Source organism: Glandiceps talaboti, chromosome 10 (assembly GCF_964340395.1).
Source record: "Glandiceps talaboti chromosome 10, keGlaTala1.1, whole genome shotgun sequence".
Taxonomy (NCBI): Eukaryota; Metazoa; Hemichordata; class Enteropneusta; family Spengelidae; genus Glandiceps; species Glandiceps talaboti.
This window is the reverse complement of record NC_135558.1, coordinates 23,316,823-23,340,790: the sequence shown is the minus strand read 5'-3', so window position 1 is coordinate 23,340,790 and position 23,968 is coordinate 23,316,823. Positions and strand designations below refer to the sequence as shown.

General features: G+C 35.5%; 1 protein-coding gene across 4 annotated transcripts in view; it reads right to left on the bottom strand.

The window, feature by feature from the left end:
* The window catches only part of LOC144441174 (patatin-like phospholipase domain-containing protein 7), a 108,666-nt gene that overhangs the window by 2,633 nt on the left and 82,065 nt on the right, over window positions 1-23,968 (bottom strand). For 3 of the 4 annotated variants that reach the window (XM_078130718.1, XM_078130719.1, XM_078130721.1), the window contains 4 exons: window positions 20,046-20,194; window positions 12,148-12,260; window positions 9,694-9,847; window positions 6,162-6,249 (listed from right to left, as the gene is read on the bottom strand). In XM_078130718.1, coding sequence (XP_077986844.1) covers window positions 6,162-6,249; window positions 9,694-9,847; window positions 12,148-12,260; window positions 20,046-20,194 — 504 coding nt within the window. Of the gene's footprint in view, window positions 1-6,161; window positions 6,250-6,587; window positions 6,705-9,693; window positions 9,848-12,147; window positions 12,261-20,045; window positions 20,195-23,968 lie in introns of those variants that run through there. The other variant, XM_078130722.1, reaches the window with a different exon arrangement.

The following is a 23,968-nucleotide window of genomic DNA, read 5'->3' as shown; positions in this document are numbered from 1 at the left end:
AATGTCAGTCATAAAACTCACAATCTCACTCTATTGGTCTCCTTATGTCAGTCATAAAACTCACAATCTCACTATTTTGGTCTCTTAATGTCAGTCATAAAACTAACAATCTCAATATTTTGGTCTCTTAATGTCAGTCATAAAACTCACAATCTCACTCTATTGGTCTCCTTATGTCAGTCATAAAACTCACAATCTCACTATTTTGGTCTCTTAATGTCAGTCATAAAACTAACAATCTCAATATTTTGGTCTCTTAATGTCAGTCATAAAACTCACAATCTCACTCTATTGGTCTCCTTATGTCAGTCATAAAACTCACAATCTCACTATTTTGGTCTCTTAATGTCAGTCATAAAACTAACAATCTCAATATTTTGGTCTCTTAATGTCAGTCATAAAACTCACAATCTCACTCTATTGGTCTCCTTATGTCAGTCATAAAACTCAATCTCAGTCTTTTGGTCTCCTTATGTCAGTCATAAAACTCACAATCTCAGTCTTTTGGTCTCGTTATGTCAGTCATAAAACTCACAATCTCAGTCTTTTGGTCTCCTTATGTCAGTCATAAAACTTACAATCTCACTATTTTGGTCTCCTTATGTCAGTCATCAAACTCACAATCTCACTATTTTGGTCTCCTTATGTCAATCATAAAACTTACAATCTCACTATTTTGGTCTCCTTATGTCAGTCATAAAACTCACAATCTCACTCTATTGGTCTCCTTATGTCAGTCATAAAACTTACAATCTCACTATTTTGGTCTCTTAATGTCAGTCATAAAACTAACAATCTCAATATTTTGGTCTCTTAATGTCAGTCATAAAACTCACAATCTCACTCTATTGGTCTTCTTATGTCAGTCATAAAACTCACAATCTCAGTCTTTTGGTCTCCTTATGTCAGTCATAAAACTCACAATCTCACTATTTTGGTCTCTTAATGTCAGTCATAAAACTAACAATCTCAATATTTTGGTCTCTTAATGTCAGTCATAAAACTCACAATCTCACTCTATTGGTCTTCTTATGTCAGTCATAAAACTAACAATCTCACTATTTTGGTCTCTTAATGTCAGTCATAAAACTCACAATCTCACTCTATTGGTCTCCTTATGTCAGTCATAAAACTCACAATCTCACTATTTTGGTCTCTTAATGTCAGTCATAAAACTAACAATCTCAATATTTTGGTCTCTTATTGTCAGTCATAAAACTCACAATCTCACTCTATTGGTCTCCTTATGTCTGTCATAAAACTCAATCTCAGTCTTTTGGTCTCCTTATGTCAGTCATAAAACTCACAATCTCAGTCTTTTGGTCTCGTTATGTCAGTCATAAAACTCACAATCTCACTATTTTGGTCTCCTTATGTCAGTCATAAAACTTACAATCTCACTATTTTGGTCTCCTTATGTCAGTCATCAAACTCACAATCTCACTATTTTGGTCTACTTATGTCAGTCATAAAACTCACAATCTCACTATTTTGGTCTCCTTATGTCAGTCATAAAACTCACAATCTCACTCTATTGGTCTCCTTATGTCAGTCATAAAACTCACAATCTCACTATTTTGGTCTCTTAATGTCAGTCATAAAACTAACAATCTCAATATTTTGGTCTCTTAATGTCAGTCATAAAACTCACAATCTCACTCTATTGGTCTTCTTATGTCAGTCATAAAACTCACAATCTCAGTCTTTTGGTCTCCTTATGTCAGTCATAAAACTCACAATCTCACTATTTTGGTCTCTTAATGTCAGTCATAAAACTAACACTCTCAATATTTTGGTCTCTTAATGTCAGTCATAAAACTCACAATCTCACTCTATTGGTCTTCTTATGTCAGTCATAAAACTCACAATCTCACTCTCTTGGTCTCCTTATGTCAGTCATAAAACTCAATCTCAGTCTTTTGGTCTCCTTATGTCAGTCATAAAACTCAATCTCAGTCTTTTGGTCTCCTTATGTCAGTCATAAAACTCACAATCTCAGTCTTTTGGTCTCCTAATGTCAGTCATAAAACTAGCAATCTCACTATTTTGGTCTCCTTATGTCAGTCATAAAACTCACAATCTCACTATTTTGGTCTCCTTATGTCAGTCATAAAACTCAATCTCAGTCTTTTGGGCTCCTTATGGCAGTCATAAAACTCACAATCTCACTCTATTGGTCTTCTTATGTCAGTCATAAAACTCACAATCTCAGTCTTTTGGTCTCCTTATGTCAGTCATAAAACTGTTAATTTTGAATATAAAAGCAATGGCTTACACTATTTCCAACATCATCTATATCTATGGTATAATATTACTAATCATAAATTTCACATCACTTGTATGTGTTGATCTCAAAACTAACAAATTAATCTTTTGATTAGTCATAAAACTCACAATCTCACTCTATTGGTCTCCTTATGTCAGTCATAAAACTTACAATCTCAGTCTTTTGGTCTCCTTATGTCAGTCATAAAACTCACAATCTCACTCTATTGGTCTCCTTATGTCAGTCATAAAACTTACAATCTCAGTCTTTTGGTCTCCTTATGTCAGTCATAAAACTCACAATCTCACTCTATTGGTCCCCTTATGTCAGTCATAAAACTCACAATCTCACTCTATTGGTCCCCTTATGTCAGTCATAAAACTCACAATCTCACTCTATTGGTCTTCTTATGTCAGTCATAAAACTCACAATCTCACTCTCTTGGTCTCCTTATGTCAGTCATAAAACTCAATCTCAGTCTTTTGGTCTCCTTATGTCAGTCATAAAACTCAATCTCAGTCTTTTGGTCTCCTTATGTCAGTCATAAAACTCACAATCTCAGTCTTTTGGTCTCCTAATGTCAGTCATAAAACTCGCAATTGAATCTCACTATTTTGGTCTCCTTATGTCAGTCATAAAACTCACAATCTCACTATTTTGGTCTCCTTATGTCAGTCATAAAACTCAATCTCAGTCTTTTGGGCTCCTTATGTCAGTCATAAAACTCACAATCTCACTCTATTGGTCTTCTTATGTCAGTCATAAAACTCACAATCTCAGTCTTTTGGTCTCCTTATGTCAGTCATAAAACTCACAATCTCACTCTATTGGTCTTCTTATGTCAGTCATAAAACTCAATCTCACTATTTTGGTCTCCTTATGTCAGTCATAAAACTCACAATCTCACTCTATTGGTCTCCTTACGTCAGTCATAAAACTCACAATCTCAGTCTTTTGGTCTCCTTATGTCAGTCATAAAACTTACAATCTCACTATTTTGGTCTCCTTATGTCAGTCATACAACTCACAATCTCACTATTTTGGTCTACTTATGTCAGTCATAAAACTCGCAATCTCACTATTTTGGTCTCCTTATGTCAGTCATAAAACTCACAATCTCCCTATTTTGGTCTAATTATGTCAGTCATAAAACTCACAATCTCACTATTTTGGTTTCCTTATGTCAGTCATAAAACTCACAATCTCACTATTTTGGTCTCCTTACGTCAGTTATAAAACTCACAATCTCACTCTATTGGTCTTCTTATGTCAGTCATAAAACTCACAATCTTAGTCTTTTGGTCTCCTTATGTCAGTCATAAAACTCACAATCTCAGTCTTTTGGTCTCCTTATGTCAGTCATAAAACTCAATCTGTCTTTTGGTCTCCTTATGTCAGTCATAAAACTCACAATCTCAGTCTTTTGGTCTCCTAATGTCAGTCATAAAACTCGCAATCTCACTATTTTGGTCTCCTTATGTCAGTCATAAAACTCACAATCTCACTATTTTGGTCTCCTTATGTCAGTCATAAAACTCACAATCTCACTATCTTGGTCTCCTTATGTCAGTCATAAAATTCACAATCTCAGTCTTTTGGTCTCCTTATGTCAGTCATAAAACTCACAATCTCACTATTTTGGTTTCCTTATGTCAGTCATAAAACTCACAATCTCACTATTTTGGTCTCCTTACGTCAGTTATAAAACTCACAATCTCACTCTATTGGTCTTCTTATGTCAGTAATAAAACTCACAATCTTAGTCTTTTGGTCTCCTTATGTCAGTCATAAAACTCACAATCTCAGTCTTTTGGTCTCCTTATGTCAGTCATAAAACTCAATCTGTCTTTTGGTCTCCTTATGTCAGTCATAAAACTCACAATCTCAGTCTTTTGGTCTCCTAATGTCAGTCATAAAACTCGCAATCTCACTATTTTGGTCTCCTTATGTCAGTCATAAAACTCACAATCTCACTATTTTGGTCTCCTTATGTCAGTCATAAAACTCACAATCTCACTATCTTGGTCTCCTTATGTCAGTCATAAAATTCACAATCTCACTATTTTGGTCTCCTAATGTCAGTCATAAAACTCACAATCTCACTATTTTGGTTTCCTTATGCCAGTCATAAAACTCACATTCTCAGTCTTTTGGTCCACTTATCAGAGGTACGTAACAAATATTAGGTAAGAGCCCAATCCATATAGTAACGAATACAAAATTAAAATACAAGTTGCAAGGAAATTCTACATGGTACCAGGAATGAGGAGGTTAGTTGTGGAAAAAATCAAATTAGCTACAGATGCAAGCCCTGATTTTCCCAGCTTCAATTCAAATGCCATTGTGTATTCAACGGCAAGCTTGAGTAAGGTCGCTAAGGTAAGAATTAATTGATTTCTGCTTCCAAAAATTGAAATACGTATAGCGTGCATTCTGCGAAGCATGATTTAACAGACCAACATAGGAAATGTTATTGATCAATTCTACTGTTTGTGAGAGGAGTGAAAAAGTACCTCTAGCATTGTTGGTATACATAAATACATAAATACATACATGTACATACATACAGACAGACAAATTTACATATCATTATCATATATACATACGTATGTACAGACAGACAGACAGACATACATGATAAATAAATACATACATACATACAATAACATCCATACATACACACACACACACACACACACACACACACACACACACACACACACACACACACACACACATGCACACATACATATATACATATCAACATATATTTAAGCAATAAACCAACCCCTGGGGATGGTATACGAAGAGGTTTTGACCAGTGAATGAAATATATGAATATATGCAGGAGCGATTATACCAGTATATTGTAAAAATCGGAAAAAAATATGAACAAACATTTATTGGTTTCATTTGCCCCCCCCCCCCCCCCATAATTTGCATAACAATAAACTGCTTTCAGCTGATCTGTTGGATGCCACAATCATGAGCGTCATGCAGCGATTGGATTTATGTTAGGGGTTTCTATGGATAATCTGTACATTGATCGGCTCAGCAAAAGTGTACAGTAATGAATAAACAACCTGTTTCACTGGTTTACTGAATACAGCATGCTTCGTGCCCGGCCAGCTTTGCGACAAGGTGGAATGAGAAGATGGTGGCAGATTGATTTTACATGTACAATGCATTTACTTGAAGTTAAGGCGGTAGATTTTTGGGTTTGGGGATTTCCCTCTAAGACTGATGACTGATACTATCCGGGGATACTATATAGACTCTAGGATAGGATCACAGACAAATTTCTATTAGATTAATGTTAATTTGGTCAGTCTATTAAAGTTCTCACACTTGGTGACTTGCTTTATTTTTATGACAGGACATGCTCACTTGTTTCCACTCCAGCCGAGGCTAGAAGTAGAACTGATTGCATGCATGCTTTTACCTTAGTAGGCTATGATATGTGCAAATACGTGATAACTTGGATGCTTTCGAAATTTCCTTCATAATTTCCCATAAACTAGTTCACTATCACTGCAGACTATCGGTACAACATTCGTTGATGAACAGCGAACATCAAGATTTGGACGTGTGCCAACTGTGCATTATTGCTCATTTCAGATGTGCTAGTTCGATGTCTTGACCAATCAGATCTCTCAATTTGCACCATCATTATACTGGTATAATATAATTTGCAGACTGCCAGAGACTCTTTGAACCATATATTGTGCCCAATAATATATCTTACAATTTGCAGTTTTTACTTGCCACTAGGTCAGTAAATATGTCAAGAGTCAAGTTTAATTAATTTGCTGACAACATAAAGAAACAAATACAAGACAGTTGAGATAGTGGACCTCCGGTAGTACAGATAGACGGCAAACATTCTTGTACTTACCATCCTCATATGTTCTATGTCTTGGTGGATCAATGCGGGATACCATCTCAGCCAGGTCAGTAAACATAGCATTAGCTTTGACGTAAGTCTAACATACAAGACAGAGACATTTTAGGAAACTAGTAGTAGCACTCACAACACAAGTTATTTAATGATTTTACATCTCTCCATTACACTCAATTGCCAAGGAAAAATGAGTTAACACTCTTTCCTCAATCAGTGCTAATCGTACAACTTTGCCATGGCAACGCATTGACCACATGGCAGTCTGCATACATGTATGCAAAAGCAGAATACAGATATACAAATTTGGAGTGGGGAAGCCCAATAATGACAAAAATAAACTTGTTAAAAGGATATGTGAAAACTTGTCAATGAATACAACGTCTTCTTCAGATTTAAATGTGTATCTCAATTCACACTTTCCCTAACGAATGGTTATTTCATGCATGCGCACGTCTGACTCTGGACATCTCAGAAATGTACTTGCTCTATATCTCCCTTATGGTAATGGCAAGAACTAATTATATTATGGTAAACATCCTGTGGATAATAATGATATTTGCATAATTAACAATTTTCAGTAACTAGGCAATCTCTTAAAAATTCAATTTTAAAATTCCACAGAATATGGTGACTATCGAGTAATAGTAGCAATGATAACCAAGGTGATAGTTTGACTCTTTGATAACATTAGTGAATGAGTTCAAGTAAATCATGGCCAATTTTATGTGATTTTGAACAACTGAAATGTGTCTAACACTACATCTAAGAGGTTTTTGAAGCAGAGTCCAGTACTGATGATTTCCTGGCTTCACTGAACAAGAAATTGATGCCACTCATATGGAAAATAACCCTTGTCAACCAAGTGTGACCAATAACAATGGACATGGTAGTTCTCTGACAAGAAATTGATGCCACTCATATGGAAAATAACCCTTGTCAACCAAGTGTGACCAATAACAATGGACATGGTAGTTCTCTGACAAGAAATTGATGCCACTCATATGGAAAATAACCCTTGTCAACCAAGTGTGACCAATAACAATGGACATGGTAGTTCTCTGACAAGAAATTGATGCCACTCATATGGAAAATAAACCTTGTCAACCAAGTGTGACCAATAACAATGGACATGGTAGTTCTCTGACAAGAAATTGGTGCCACTCATATGGAAAATAAACCTTGTCAACCAAGTGTGACCAATAACAATGGACATGGTAGTTCTCTGACAAGAAATTGGTGCCACTCATATGGAAAATAACCCTTGTCAACCAAGTGTGACCAATAACAATGGACATGGTAGTTCTCTGACAAGAAATTAATGCCACTCATATGGAAAATAACCCTTGTCAACCAAGTGTGACCAATAACAATGGACATGGTAGTTCTCTGACAAGAAATTGATGCCACTCATATGGAAAATAACCCTTGTCAACCAAGTGTGACCAATAACAATGGACATGGTAGTTCTCTGACAAGAAATTGATGCCACTCATATGGAAAATAAACCTTGTCAACCAAGTGTGACCAATAACAATGGACATGGTAGTTCTCTGACAAGAAATTGATGCCACTCATATGGAAAATAACCCTTGTCAACCAAGTGTGACCAATAACAATGGACATGGTAGTTCTCTGACAAGAAATTGATGCCACTCATATGGAAAATAAACCTTGTCAACCAAGTGTGACCAATAACAATGGACATGGTAGTTCTCTGACAAGAAATTAATGCCACTCATATGGAAAATAACCCCTGTCAACCAAGTGTGACCAATAACAATGGACATGGTAGTTCTCTGACAAGAAATTAATGCCACTCATATGGAAAATAAACCTTGTCAACCAAGTGTGACCAATAACAATGGACATTGCTATTGGAGTGGTCTTGTTGCTAGGTATATTTGGCTTGCATACATTTTTTTATTCACTTACAAATGTACCTACCTATCCCTGTTGTTATCTTTGTAATATGCATATTATGTTTAACAGGTCTTCATGGAAGACATATCCCCCCAAAAAAAAAATCAATCAATCAATCAATCAATCAATCAATCAATTAAATAAAATAAAATAAATAAATTCTTGTATGGCCTTCAAAAAGATACACTGAGAACACCTGAAAGGGTTGTTCATTTCTTATCTATTATGTGTAGATCCTTGACAATTTCAGGCAAATTAGCATTAATATTTATATTATCTTAATGATTTCAAAACAGGAAGACAGTTACTTGACCCTGAAGATGAAGGTCAAGGTCAAAAGTCAGTGTGTCATTAGAAAGCTCATCATTTATAACCACAATGAAGGCACTTGAATAAGGTGTCTAAGAGTTATCGGCCAAAATGTGAATATTTATGACAAACATGGCCACCATTTTGACGTTATCATGGATGTCGTGAAATGAAGTAATGTGTATATGCAGACTATAGCATCTGACATATGTACAAGGTTTGGTTGAAATCAGTCCATGCATATCAGAGATATACATACACACTTTGACAATAATATGGATATTTGACCTTGAAGATGGAGGTCAAGGTCAAAAGTCAATGTGCCATTAAAAAGCTCATGACTGATAACATGGGTGAAGACACTTGAATGAGGTCTCTATCTCTTAAACTTCAAGAGTTATTGGGCAAAGTGTGATTATTTACGACAAATATGGCTGCCATTTCACTGTTGTCACGAGGGTTGTAAAACCAAGTGACGTGCATATGCCCTCTATAACATCTGACATTTGTACCAGATTTGGTTGAAATTAGCGCATACATATTGGAGATACAGGTGGATACAGATGGATGGACGGACAGATGAACAGAGCCCAACATAGTAGTAGCCCCCGTCAGGCTTCGTCCTTTGGGGGCTAAAAAACATGTTTAGGGTCAGAGCCTTAAACTAGGGTCGGTCCTGTTATCGGAAACACACAATTTGGCCTTAAGAATGTAAGCTTCAAATTTCATATAATTTGGTACATACAAGTTTTACAAGGTATCAAACTTCATTTAATGATTGTAGGAATCATTATTATTTTAAATTTGTTCCTATAATTAAGATATGCACAGGTTAAAACCAAAGAAGTTTACATGTTGATATCTTCAATACTACTTTCTAAATTTGTTTTTTGACATAATAAAGAATTAGGGTATGAACATCCTGTACCATACCTTGTTTACTTTTTCATGCTTATTAAATTCAACCAAAACTTCCAAGATATGAATTTACCCTTAAAACCAAAACTTCAAGATATCCCGACAAGTGTAAGAAACACTTTTTCGAACACAATGAATTTGACACAATATTTGTTAACATTTGTATTAAAATCTACAACTACTTATAGTTAAATAAAATACTTCATTGAAAATGTTAAAATCTTTAAATGTCAACAATTTCTAAATTATAATTTTACCATACATTATTTTGGACATGCAATATACCATATCTTCCAAATGTCTTGTCTTATGACTAATTGTCACCTTTATATTGTAACAACTTCTGTTATTATATTTTGCTATATAATAAAACCATTACCTGTGGTTTAGCTGAGGGTGTAGTTTTTTCCTGTTTTTCTTGGAACATATTTCTCATGATGTTACCTTTCTCCCATCCACTGAAGACTGTTTTTCCATGCTGGTACCCAACTTCTCTGATCTCATCATGTCTGTGAAAATCCAAGGTTTTAAACCTGCAAAGCAAACAATAGGATTTAAGTATTTAAAATAGTGCCAATGGCATTGTAGCACAACTGTACTGTACAGTTTTAAAAATGTGTAATACATGGTCAGCCATTCTAGCTATAGGTGGTCCTTTGCACATTTACATACATTTTTGAATGATTATTAAATTGTCTATTAATTCCTGTTGTTATCTTTGCAATATATGTGATCATTTGGCTGTTGCTATGGGTGTAGTCTTGTTGCTAGGCACATTTGCATATATTTTTGAATGCTTATTCATTTGTCTATCAATTCCTCTTGTTATCTTTGCAATATACATGATTATTTGACTGTTGCTACGGGCGTGGTCTTGTTGCTGGGCAATTTACATACATTTTTTGAACTATTATTCACTTGTCTAATAATCCCTATTGTTATTTTGCATATATATTATATATATATATATATATATATATATATATATATATATATATATATATATATATATATATATATATATATATATATATATATATATATATATATATATATATATATATATATATATATATAGTTTTGGTAGTACTGGAACTCTTTCTTGGTTGTAATTCAGAGTTTCACGCATAGTGCGATCGTCAGACATTACGCTCTGCCACTGCGGTATAGAGCACTGTCTTAGCAGATTAATACTCACCGAGTTATATATATATATATATATATATATATATATATATATATATATATATATATATATATATATATATATATATATATATATATATATATATATATATATATATATATATATATATATATATATATATATATATATATATATATATATATATATATATATATATATATATATATAATATATATATATATATATATAGTTTTGGTGGTTTTGGCATATATATACATATACATACATACATACATACATACATGCACACACACACACACACATATATATATATATATATATATGATCAATTGGCTGTTGCTATGGGCATGGTCTTGTTGCTAGGCACATTTGCATTCTTTTTTGAATGCTTATTCATTTGTCTATTAATCCCAGTGGTTATCTCTCTGAAATACATCACCGTTTGGCTGTTGCTATGAGCACGGTCATGGTTGCTAAGGATATTTGCATACATTTTTTGAATGTCTACTCACCTGCCTACCAGAAGATGTTATTTGAGCAAAATATACTGCCATTTGGTTATTGCTAAGGGCGTGGTCATGGTTGCTAGGGCCAATTTTGTCAACATGTTTTGAAGAAAATTTGCAGAATAACACTTTCAGAAACATCTCACCAAGTTTCAGACTCATTGACCAAATACTTTTTGAGATACGTTTTTGCCCAAAAATGAACATTTTTACACCTATTTGCATATCACTCATGGAATCATTGTATGCTTAATATTTCTTCATCCATACATCCCTAAATGCATTCCCATTAAATTTCAACCCAATCTGCTCAGTGGTTTTGGAATTATAGATTTTTGACCAAAAGGACACATTTTTAGCCCTAATTTGCATATCACTTATGGGACCATCATATCATGAACAATTCTTAGTAAAAACACACTGAAGAATGTTTCACCCAAATTTCAGTAAAGTCTGCCAAGTAGTTTCTGAGTTTAACTTTTTTGACCAAAAATCACATTTTATTACCCAAATCACAAACCGGTGGTAAGATCATTTTTATTTGAACAATTTCCCAACTAGACACCCAAGGTGATGGACCCACCAAATATCATGGCAATTGGTTCAGCGGTTTTTGACTTTAAGTTGTTTACACACACACACACACACACACACACACACACACACACACACACACACACACACACACACACACACACACACACACACACACACACACACACACACACACACACACACACACACAGACACACAGACACCGCTCGATGCCTATAGCACTACTGAACCTACATTGTAGTTCAGTTGTGCTAAAAAACACCCAGATTTCATGGAAAATCACTGTGTTGTCAACTGTACACATTCAAGTTTCACAATAACTACCACAAAGTTAGGGGCTTTTTGTATATCTTAGGGGGCTTTTTGTATACCACTCTACCCTATAATGTTAATTTCTTATCAGTGTGTTGTATACATCTGAACATTACGCTACGGCATTGGGTGTGAGGCCTTCCAAGTAATATTTAATGATAATAAATTTGTGATCATTATGATAATATGAGGCACTTACAATGTGTTCAAGAGCCAAGCCCCCCACATACCCTTTCCCGAATATTCAAATATAACTGCTTAACAAACAGCTAATGCTAAGATATAGATTTACCTATCAATTGGAGGGCGAATGTATTCACAGAGACTGCTGTTTTTGAGTTCTTCAAGATGTCTTACACAGGAAACATACGCAAGTCTACTTTGTACTTCTGTCATATCAGGTACCTGCAATAATCAAACAAGCAATATATGTCAAATTTCAAGATTTAAAAGTTAATGATCAAGGTTCGCATTTCATCATTTAATTACATTAACCTCGATTAACCTCTGGTAAGGTTATCTGTAATCCAGTTAACATTTCTACATCATGGATTTGTATGTAGCTATAGTGCATCACTGATCTGTATGTAGCTATAGTGCAACACTGATCTGTATGTAGCTATAGTGCATCACTGATCTATATGTAGCTATAGTGCATCACTGATCTATATGTAGCTATAGTGCATCACTGATCTGTATGTAGCTATAGTGCAACACTGATCTGTATGTAGCTATAGTGCATCACTGATCTATATGTAGCTATAGTGCATCACTGATCTATATGTAGCTATAGTGCATCACTGATCTGTATGTAGCTATAGTGCAACACTGATCTGTATGTAGCTATAGTGCATCATTGATCTATATGTAGCTATAGTGCATCACTGATCTGTATGAAGCTATAGTGAATCACTGATCTGCATGTAGCTATAGTGCATCACTGATCTGTATGTAGCTATAGTGCATCACTGATCTGTATGTAGTTATAGTGCATCATTGATCTATATGTAGCTATAGTGCATCACTGATCTGTATGTAGCTATAGTGCATCACTGATCTGTATGTAGCTATAGTGCATCACTAATCTGTATGTAGCTATAGTGCATCATTGATCTATATGTAGCTATAGTGCATCACTGATCTGTATGTAGCTATAGTGCAACACTGATCTGTATGTAGCTATAGTGCATCATTGATCTATATGTAGCTATAGTGCATCACTGATCTGTATGTAGCTATAGTGCATCACAGATTTGTATGTAGCTATAGTGCATCACTGATCTGTATGTAGCTATAGTGCATCATTGATCTATATGTAGCTATAGTGCATCACTGATCTGTATGTAGTTATAGTGCATCACTGATCTGTATGTAGCCATAGTGCATCATTGATCTGTATGTAGTTATAGTGCATCACTGATCTGTATGTAGCTATAGTGCATCATTGATCTATATGTAGCTATAGTGCATCATTGATCTGTATGTAGCTATAGTGCATCATTGATCTGTATGCAGCTATAGTGAATCACTGATCTGTATGTAGCTAGTGCATCACTGATCTGTATGTAGCTATATTGCATCATTGATCTGTATGTAGCTATAGTGCATCACTGATCTGTATGTAGCTATAGTGCATCATTGATCTATATGTAGCTATAGTGCATCATTGATCTGTATGTAGCTATAGTGCATCACTGATCTGTATGCAGCTATAGTGAATCACTGATCTGTATGTAGCTATAGTGCATCACTAATCTGTATGTAGCTATAGTGCATCACTGATCTGTATGTAGCTATATTGCATCATTGATCTGTATGTAGCTATAGTGCATCACTGATCTGTATGTAGCTATAGTGCAACACTGATCTGTATGTAGCTATAGTGCATCATTAATCTGTATGAAGCTATAGTGCATCACTGATTTCTATGTAGCTATAGTGCATCACTGATCTGTATGTAGCTATAGTGCATCACTCATCTGTATGTAGCTATAGTGCATCATTGATCTGTATGTAGCTATAGTGCATCACTGATCTGTATGTAGCTAAAGTGCATCACTGATCTGTATGTAGCTATAGTGCATCATTGATCTGTATGTAGCTATAGTGCATCATTGATCTGTATGTAGCTATAGTGCATCACTGATCTGTGTGTAGCTATAGTGCATCACTGATCTGTATGTAGCTATAGTGCATCACTGATCTCTATGTAGCTATAGTGAATCACTGATCTGTATGTAGCTATAGTGCATCACTGATCTGTATGTAGCTATAGTGCACCATTGATCTGTATGTAGCTATAGTGCATCACTAATCTGTATGTAGCTATAGTGCATCATTGATCTGTATGTAGCTATAGTGCACCATTGATCTGTATGTAGCTATAGTGCATCACTAATCTGTATGTAGCTATAGTGCATCACTATCTGTATGTAGCTATAGTGCATCATTGATCTGTATGTAGCTATAGTGCACCATTGATCTGTATGTAGCTATAGTGCATCACTAATCTGTATGTAGCTATAGTGCATCACTATCTGTATGTAGCTATAGTGCATCAGTATCTGTATGTAGCTATAGTGCATCATTGATCTGTATGTAGCTATAGTGCATCACTAATCTGTATGTAGCTATAGTGCATCATTGATCTGTATGTAGCTATAGTGCACCATTGATCTGTATGTAGCTATAGTGCATCACTAATCTGTATGTAGCTATAGTGCACCATTGATCTGTATGTAGCTATAGTGCATCACTAATCTGTATGTAGCTAAAGTGCATCACTATCTGTATGTAGCTATAGTGCATCATTGATCTGTATGTAGCTATAGTGCATCACTAATCTGTATGTAGCTATAGTGCATCATTGATCTGTATGTAGCTATAGTGAATCACTGATCTGTATGTAGCTATAGTGCATCATTGATCTATATGTAGCTATAGTGCATCACTAATCTGTATGTAGCTATAGTGCATCACTGATCTGTATGTAGCTATAGTGCATCACTGATTTGTATGTAGCTATAGTGCATCATTAATCTGTATGTAGCTATAGTGCATTACTGATCTGTATGTAGCTATAGTGCCTAACTGATCTCTAAGTAGCTATCACTGATCTATGTGTAGCTATAGTGCATCATTGATCTCTATGTAGCTATAGTGCATCATTGATCTGTATGTAGCTATAGTGCATCACTAATCTGTATGTAGCTATAGTGCATTACTGATCTGTATGTAGCTATAGTGCATCATTGATCTATATGTAGCTATAGTGTATAATTGATATGTATGTAGCTATTATAGTGAATCACTGATCTGTATGTAGCTATAGTGCATCATTGATCTGTATGTAGCTATAGTGCATCACTGATCTGTATGTAGCTATAGTGCATCACTGATCTGCATGTAGCTATAGTGCATCACTGATCTGTATGCAGCTATAGTGCATCATTGATCTATATGTAGCTATAGTGAATTGCTGATCTGTATGTAGCTATAGTGCATCATTGATCTGTATGTAGCTATAGTGAATCACTAATCTGCATGTAGCGATAGTGTACCATTGATCTTTATGTAGCTATCATTGATCTGTATGAAGGTACAGTGAATCACTGATCTGTGTGTAGCTATAGTGCATCATTGATCTGTATGTAGCTATCATTGATCTGTATGTAGCTATAGTGCATCATTGATCTGTATGTAGCTATTATAGTGAATCACTGATCTATATGTAGCTATAGTGCATCATTGATCTGTATGTAGCTATCATTGATCTGTATGTAGCTATAGTGCATCATTGATCTGTATGTAGCTACAGTATCATTGATTTTTATGTAGCTATAGTGCATCACTATCTGTATGTAGCTATAGTGCATCACTAATCTGTATGTAGCTATAGTGCATCATTGATCTGTATGTAGCTATAGTGAATCACTGATCTGTATGTAGCTATCGTGCATCATTGATCTATATGTAGCTATAGTGCATCATTGATCTGTATGCAGCTATAGTGAATCACTGATCTGTATGTAGCTATAGTGCATCATTGATCTGTATGTAGTTATGGTGCATCATTGATCTGTATGTAGCTATCATTGATCTGTATGTAGCTATAGTGCATCACTGATCTATATGTAGCTATAGTGCATCATTGATCTGTATGTAGCTATCATTGATCTGTATGTAGCTATAGTGCATCATTGATCTGTATGTAGCTATAGTGAATCACTGATCTGTATGTAGCTATCATTGATCTGTATGAAGCTATAGTGAATCACTGATCTGTATGTAGCTATAGTGCATCATTGATCTGTATGTAGCTATAGTGCATCATTGATCTGTATGTAGCTATAGTGAATCACTGATCTGTATGTAGCTATCATGATCTGTATGTAGCTATAGTGAATCATTGATCTGTATGTAGCTATAGTGCATCATTGATCTGTATGTAGCTATAGTGCATCATTGATCTGTATGTAGCTATAGTGAATCACTGATCTGTATGTATCTATAGTGCATCACTGATCTGTATGTAGCTATAGTGCATCATTGATCTGTATGTAGCTATAGTGCATCATTGATCTGTATGTAGCTATAGTGCATCATTGATGTGTATGTAGCTATCATTGATCTGTATGTAGCTATAGTGCATCATTGATCTGTATGCAGCTATAGTGAATCACTGATCTGTATGTAGCTATAGTGCATCATTGATCTGTATGTAGCTATAGTGAATCACTGATCTGTATGTAGCTATAGTGAATCATTGATCTGTATGTAGCTATAGTGCATCATTGATCTGTATGTAGCTATAGTGAATCACACCTCTGTATGTAGCTATAGTGCATCATTGATCTGTATGAAGCTATAGTGCATCATTGATCTGTATGTAGCTATAGTGCATCACTGATCTGTATGTAGCTATAGTGCATCATTGATCTGTATGTAGCTATAGTGCATCATTGATCTGTATGTAGCTACAGTATCATTGATTTTTATGTAGCTATAGTGCATCACTATCTGTATGTAGCTATAGTGCATCACTGATCTGTATGTAGCTATAGTGCATCACTATCTGTATGTAGCTATAGTGCATCACTGATCTGTATGTAGCTATAGTGCATCAGTATCTGTGTAGCTATAGTGCATCATTGATCTGTATGTAGCTATAGTGCATCACTATCTGTATGTAGCTATAGTGCATCATTGATCTGTATGTAGCTATAGTGCATCATTGATCTGTATGTAGCTATAGTGCATCATTGATGTGTATGTAGCTATCACTGATCTGTATGTAGCTATAGTGCATCATTGATCTGTATGTAGCTATAGTGAATCACTGATCTGTATGTAGCTATAGTGAATCATTGATCTGTATGTAGCTATAGTGCATCATTGATCTGTATGTAGCTATAGTGAATCACACCTCTGTATGTAGCTATAGTGCATCATTGATCTGTATGAAGCTATAGTGCATCATTGATCTGTATGTAGCTATAGTGCATCACTGATCTGTATGTAGCTATAGTGCATCATTGATCTGTATGTAGCTATAGTGCATCATTGATCTGTATGTAGCTACAGTATCATTGATTTTTATGTAGCTATAGTGCATCACTATCTGTATGTAGCTATATTGCATCACTGATCTGTATGTAGCTATAGTGCATCACTATCTGTATGTAGCTATAGTGCATCACTGATCTGTATGTAGCTATAGTGCATCAGTATCTGTGTAGCTATAGTGCATCATTGATCTGTATGTAGCTATAGTGCATCACTATCTGTATGTAGCTATAGTGCATCACTATCTGTATGTAGCTATAGTGCATCACTGATCTGTATGTAGCTATAGTGCATCATTGATCTGTATGTAGCTATTGTAAGTGCTGCTCTGATTGGCTAGATTTATGTACAACTGTACGGTAGTATTATTCAAATTGGCCGTGTTGGTCTGTACCTTCATGTAGAGATTTGTATAGTTTAGTTTATGCTCCGAGTCGTTGGTGGGAGGTCTTTATAGCCAACAGCAGCGGCCAACGTACTTTGTCCCCTGAAGACGCTACTGTCTAAGGTGAGTTTTTTTTTGTTCCATTAAATTTTAAGTGAGAAGAAGTCACTATTCTTTGCGGGACAATGTGCTGGACCTGCATGTCGCAGTTTGGGTGTGGTTGGACGCCGTAATTTAAATATAATTGAAATGTATTTTCCGTTTTTATTTTCTTGTAGAACCGTTCGTTTGTAGCTTCGTTCGTTCATGATTCAATTGTCAGTAACACAATGAACAGTAATTAAAGACTTTGAACATACAACAACGCGTCTCTGAAGTAGCTAGCTTGAGTGATCAGACAGGGTGACAGAGGTAGGATTTGTAGATCATACAGCTATAGTGAATCACTATCTGTATGTAGCTATAGTGCATCACTGATCTGTATGTAGCTATAGTGCATCATTGATCTGTATGTAGCTATAGTGCATCATTGATCTGTATGTAGCTATAGTGCATCATTGATCTGTATGTAGCTACAGTATCATTGATTTTTATGTAGCTATAGTGCATCACTATCTGTATGTAGCTATAGTGCATCATTAATCTGTATGTAGATATAGTGCATCATTGATCTGTATGTAGCTATAGTGCATCATTGATCTGTATGTAGCTACAGTATCATTGATTTTTATGTAGCTATAGTGCATCACTATCTGTATGTAGCTATAGTGCATCACTAATCTGTATGTAGCTATAGTGCATCATTGATCTATATGTAGCTATAGTGCATCACTGATCTGTATGTAGCTATAGTGGATCACTATCTGTATGTAGCTATAGTGCATCATTGATCTGTATGAAGCTATAGTGAATCACTGATTGCAATATAGAAGTACGTGATCATTTGCCTGTTGCTATGGGCATGGTCTTGTCGCTAGGTATATTTGCATACATTTTTTGAATGTTCATTTGTCTATTAATCCCTGTTATCTTTATGTGATCATTTGGCTGTTGCCATGAGCGTGGTCTTGTTACTAGGCATATTTGCATACACTTTTGAATGTTCATTTGTCCCTGGTATCTATGTGAAAGACACCATCATTTGGCTGTTGCTATTGGTGTGGTCCTGGTTGCTAGGGATATTTGCATACTTTTTTGACTGTTTACTCACTTGCCTACCAGATGGTATTGTTATTTTAGCAAAATATACTCAGTCTGGCATTTGGTTGTTTTGAAGGGTGTGGTCATGGTTGCTAGGGCCAATTGTGTCATAATGTTCTGAACAAAATCTGCAGAATAACACGTCTCAAAACATCTCACCAAATTTCAGTCTGACTGACTTTTTGTAAATGTAAAAAATTTGAACATGATGGTACACTCATTAAAATAATACTGGAAATCCCACACTGTATATCACATTTTTAAGTACTTTTTGAGATATAATTTCTTGACAAAAATTTGCATTTTCAAACCTACTTTGAATATTGCTGATGATATCATTATATGCTTAGTACTTTCTTCATCTATACACCCCCAAATGCATCCCCATTAAATTTCAGGCCAATCTGCAAAACAGTTTTGGAATTAAAGATGTTTGACCAAAAAGACACATTTTTAATCCTAATTTGCATATTACAGATGAACTAATTATGCCTTGAACAAATCTTAACCTACACACCCCTAAGAATATTCCCACCAAATTTCAGACCAATCTGTCTAGTACTACTACTAGTAGTTTTTTATTTTAAGTTTTTTGACCAAAAATGACATTTTTTGACCAAAATCACACACCTGTGATGCGATCATTTGCTTTCAACATTTCTGAACTAGACACCAAAAGTACTGTCCCCACCAAATACCAAGGCAATCAGTCTGGCGGTTTTTGTTCACACACATATACATAGACACACATAGACAGATGGACAGACACCACACCAAGCCTTTAGCATTTATTCTGAACCTTATCAGTTCATTTGTGCTAAAAATCATTCAATTCCTGGGTTGAGACCTTGACTTTATAATATGTTAAACATGTATTTCTATGGATGTGTATGATATCATTTTGCTGTACTTTGACCCTCTAACATAAGGTAATGTGTTATTATTCTTTGTGCTATTTCTTAATCAGTACAGAAATAAAAGTTCAACTTCACATCCAGAATCATGAAAATAGACCAACTAGAATATAAATAGTGACAAACCTTAACTTGTGATGACCAAGGATTCCATCGTTTCCATAGTAACCACCATCCTGATAAACTGTCTCCATAATTTGTTAGATTTGTTTCATCTTGACTTCCCACATCAACTGCCACAATGGTCTGTGCACCCATGGCTTTCATCACATCAGCTAATTAACAAAGAAAATGAAAATTGATGAAAAAAGCTTTCATTAATCAAACACACATTAAGCTTTCAATGATGAAACACATATTGCCCTTAATGGACAATCACACAATGTCACTCAATAAACAAACTTTGTTCATTTAGGGCAACACTGCCTCAAAACCCCCTCTATCAAAACAATTTTGACGATCACACAATGTCGCCCAATAAACGAACTTTGTTCATTTAGGACAAAACCACCTCAAACTCCTTAAATTACCGTTCATCAGTGCAATATCGACATGTTTATACAGGATGTATGCCATGATGAAAATTACCGTTCATAAGTGCAATATTGACATGTTTATACAGGATGTATGCCATGATGAAAATTACCGTTCATAAGTGCAATATTGACATGTTTATACAGGATGTATGCCATGATGAAAATTACCGTTCATAAGTGCAATATCGACATGTTTATACAGGATATATGCCATGATGAAAATTACCGTTCATAAGTGCAATATTGACATGTTTATACAGGATGTATGCCATGATGAAAATTACCGTTCATAAGTGCAATATTGACATGTTTATACAGGATGTATGCCATGATGAAAATTACCGTTCATAAGTGCAATATCGACATGTTTATACAGGATATATGCCATGATGAAAATTACCGTTCATAAGTGCAATATCGACATGTTTATACAGGATATATGCCATGATGAAAATTACCGTTCATAAGTGCAATATTGACATGTTTATACAGGATGTATGCCATGATGAAAATTACCGTTCATAAGTGCAATATCGACATGTTTATACAGGATGTATGCCATGATGGAAATTACCGTTCATAAGTGCAATATCGACATGTTTATACAGGATGTATGCCATGATGAAAATTACCGTTCATAAGTGCAATATCGACATGTTTATACAGGATGTATGTCATGATGAAAATTGTAGCAGTCACATTGATACAATGTAAACAATTTGAACATGATGGTAAACTCATTAAAAATGAAGTTCAGCAATAGCATTGACACCAGCCCCCCCCCCCCACCCCCCATGAACAAAGTTTGTTTATTGATATATATGACATCTTGTTGCTGTATTTTGACCCTCTAGTATGAGGTAATGTTCTATTATTCTTTGTTTATTGCTCATTTATCGATCTTCCTTACCTTACCCTAACCGTTTTATTGGTCAGAATGGCTCTGGGTTGTTGGTTTTTTTTGTACAAGTGATTCTGCCATTCACCTCTTCCACTATTCAATTTTGTTTTAGCAAAGATTGTAAACTCAACTAGAAATGTTTTACCATCATTATCTATGGCTCATTTTTACATCCTTGTCCAATCATAGTATTTATTTTTTTTAAATCGAAAATAGACCTACAGCTTTTCCATAATTTTAGATCACAGATTGGTGTAAATGTATTACCAAAACTTGAAAAAAAACAACTCAATGACATGTTACACAGCAATGAAGTCATCGTCAAGAATTTGACAGACATGACTATGATGTGAAAAAACTGTCTGAGACAGTGAGAGACACCATATTTGGTGATGTAGAAGAGGACTGTGGAAAACTATGCAGCTCTAAGGACAAATCAAGATCTGAGGCAGTGAGAGACACCATATTTGGTGATGTAGAAGAGGACTGTGGAAAACTATGCACCTCTAAGGACAAATCAAGATCTGAGGCAGTGAGAGACACCATATTTGGTGATGTAGAAGAGGACTGTGGAAAACTATGCACCTCTAAGGACAAATCAAGATCTGAGGCAGTGAGAGACACCATATTTAGTGATGTAGAAGAGGACTGTGGAAAACTATGCACCTCTAAGGACAAATCAAGATCTGAGGCAGTGAGAGACACCATATTTAGTGATGTAGAAGAGGACTGTGGAAAACTATGCACCTCTAAGGACAAATCAAGATCTGAGGCAGTGAGAGACACCATATTTAGTGATGTAGAAGAGGACTGTGGAAAACTATGCACCTCTAAGGACAAATCAAGATCTGAGGCAGTGAGAGACACCATATTTAGTGATGTAGAAGAGGACTGTGGAAAACTATGCACCTCTAAGGACAAATCAAGATCTGAGGCAGTGAGAGACACCATATTTAGTGATGTAGAAGAGGACTGTGGAAAACTATGCACCTCTAAGGACAAATCAAGATCTGAGGCAGTGAGAGACACCATATTTGGTGATGTAGAAGAGGACTGTGGAAAACTATGCACCTCTAAGGACAAATCAAGATCTGAGGCAGTGAGAGACACCATATTTAGTGATGTAGAAGAGGACTGTGGAAAACTATGCACCTCTAAGGACAAATCAAGATCTGAGGCAGTGAGAGACACCATATTTGGTGATGTAGAAGAGGACTGTGGAAAACTATGCACCTCTAAGGACAAATCAAGATCTGAGGCAGTGAGAGACACCATATTTGGTGATGTAGAAGAGGACTGTGGAAAACTATGCACCTCTAAGGACAAATCAAGATCTGAGGCAGTGAGAGACACCATATTTGGTGATGTAGAAGAGGACTGTGGAAAACTATGCACCTCTAAGGACAAATCAAGATCTGAGGCAGTGAGAGACACCATATTTAGTGATGTAGAAGAGGACTGTGGAAAACTATGCACCTCTAAGGACAAATCAAGATCTGAGGCAGTGAGAGACACCATATTTAGTGATGTAGAAGAGGACTGTGGAAAACTATGCACCTCTAAGGACAAATCAAGATTTAGAAAGAACTAGAAGAGGACTTGGAAGCATTTATGCAATGAGCTTAAATTGAAAGCCCCGATGTTGTACAGATTTCTGAGTTCTGCTGCCACATCAAAGACAAAAACAGAAGAGCAATGTTTACTTGGCCTGTGCACTGCAGCTGCTGTGCTATTGAATCAACACAATAAGGACATGGTTGCACTACAAATTATAGTTGGTCTAACACTGAGGCGTGCACATGCTGGTAGAATGGTAAATATTAACTCTTCTTTCTGTTAAGTTGATATTTCCATCACCATCACACCTGTGACTGCTCCCGTATCGTTTATGGTAGCAGACATCGGTGACGGTATTTTAAAAATATTTGACTGTAGTTACAATGAAGGCCAAGATTTATCAGGAAGACAGTGGCGATGTTTGAAATAATATGAATGACAATGTGCATTGTTTAACAATTTTGAGAGGTAGAACATAAAGTTACATCATGGTAATTGTACAATACTCTGGAATGTACAAGTCAGGTTGATCTTGTCTTATAAGTTATAAAACAAAGTAGTGCAGATTGGGAGACATAACATTTACTGCACAGACTCTACATCTGTGCATGGTATTTTCCAGATGCAGCATATAATTTCAATGTATAGGTTTGTTTGTTGTTGTTGTTTTTTTTGTGTTTTTTTTTTGTGTTTTTTTTTTGTTTTTTTTTTTTTGGGGGGGGGGGGGGGTTCTGTCAAAATTGTAAAAGGGGGACACATGATGCACTGCAGTGTTTTTGATCTCGGACCACTAGGTTTGGTGTCTGGGTTTTCATATAGTCTAGTGCTTATCAGATTACCCTCTACAAATACAACAATTGTGTCTGTCTCTCCTGTTTTTATGTACAATATATCACTTCTGCATGTATTTACCATGTAGCAGTTTGGGAGAGATAGTTATTAGTTGTTTTTAATAGTGAGAAACAAGTACATTTGAAGAAATCATAAGCATTTTAATAATAGTTGTGTTTATTCCAATTTCTCAACAGGGTCATAAGGCATGAATGACTCCAAAA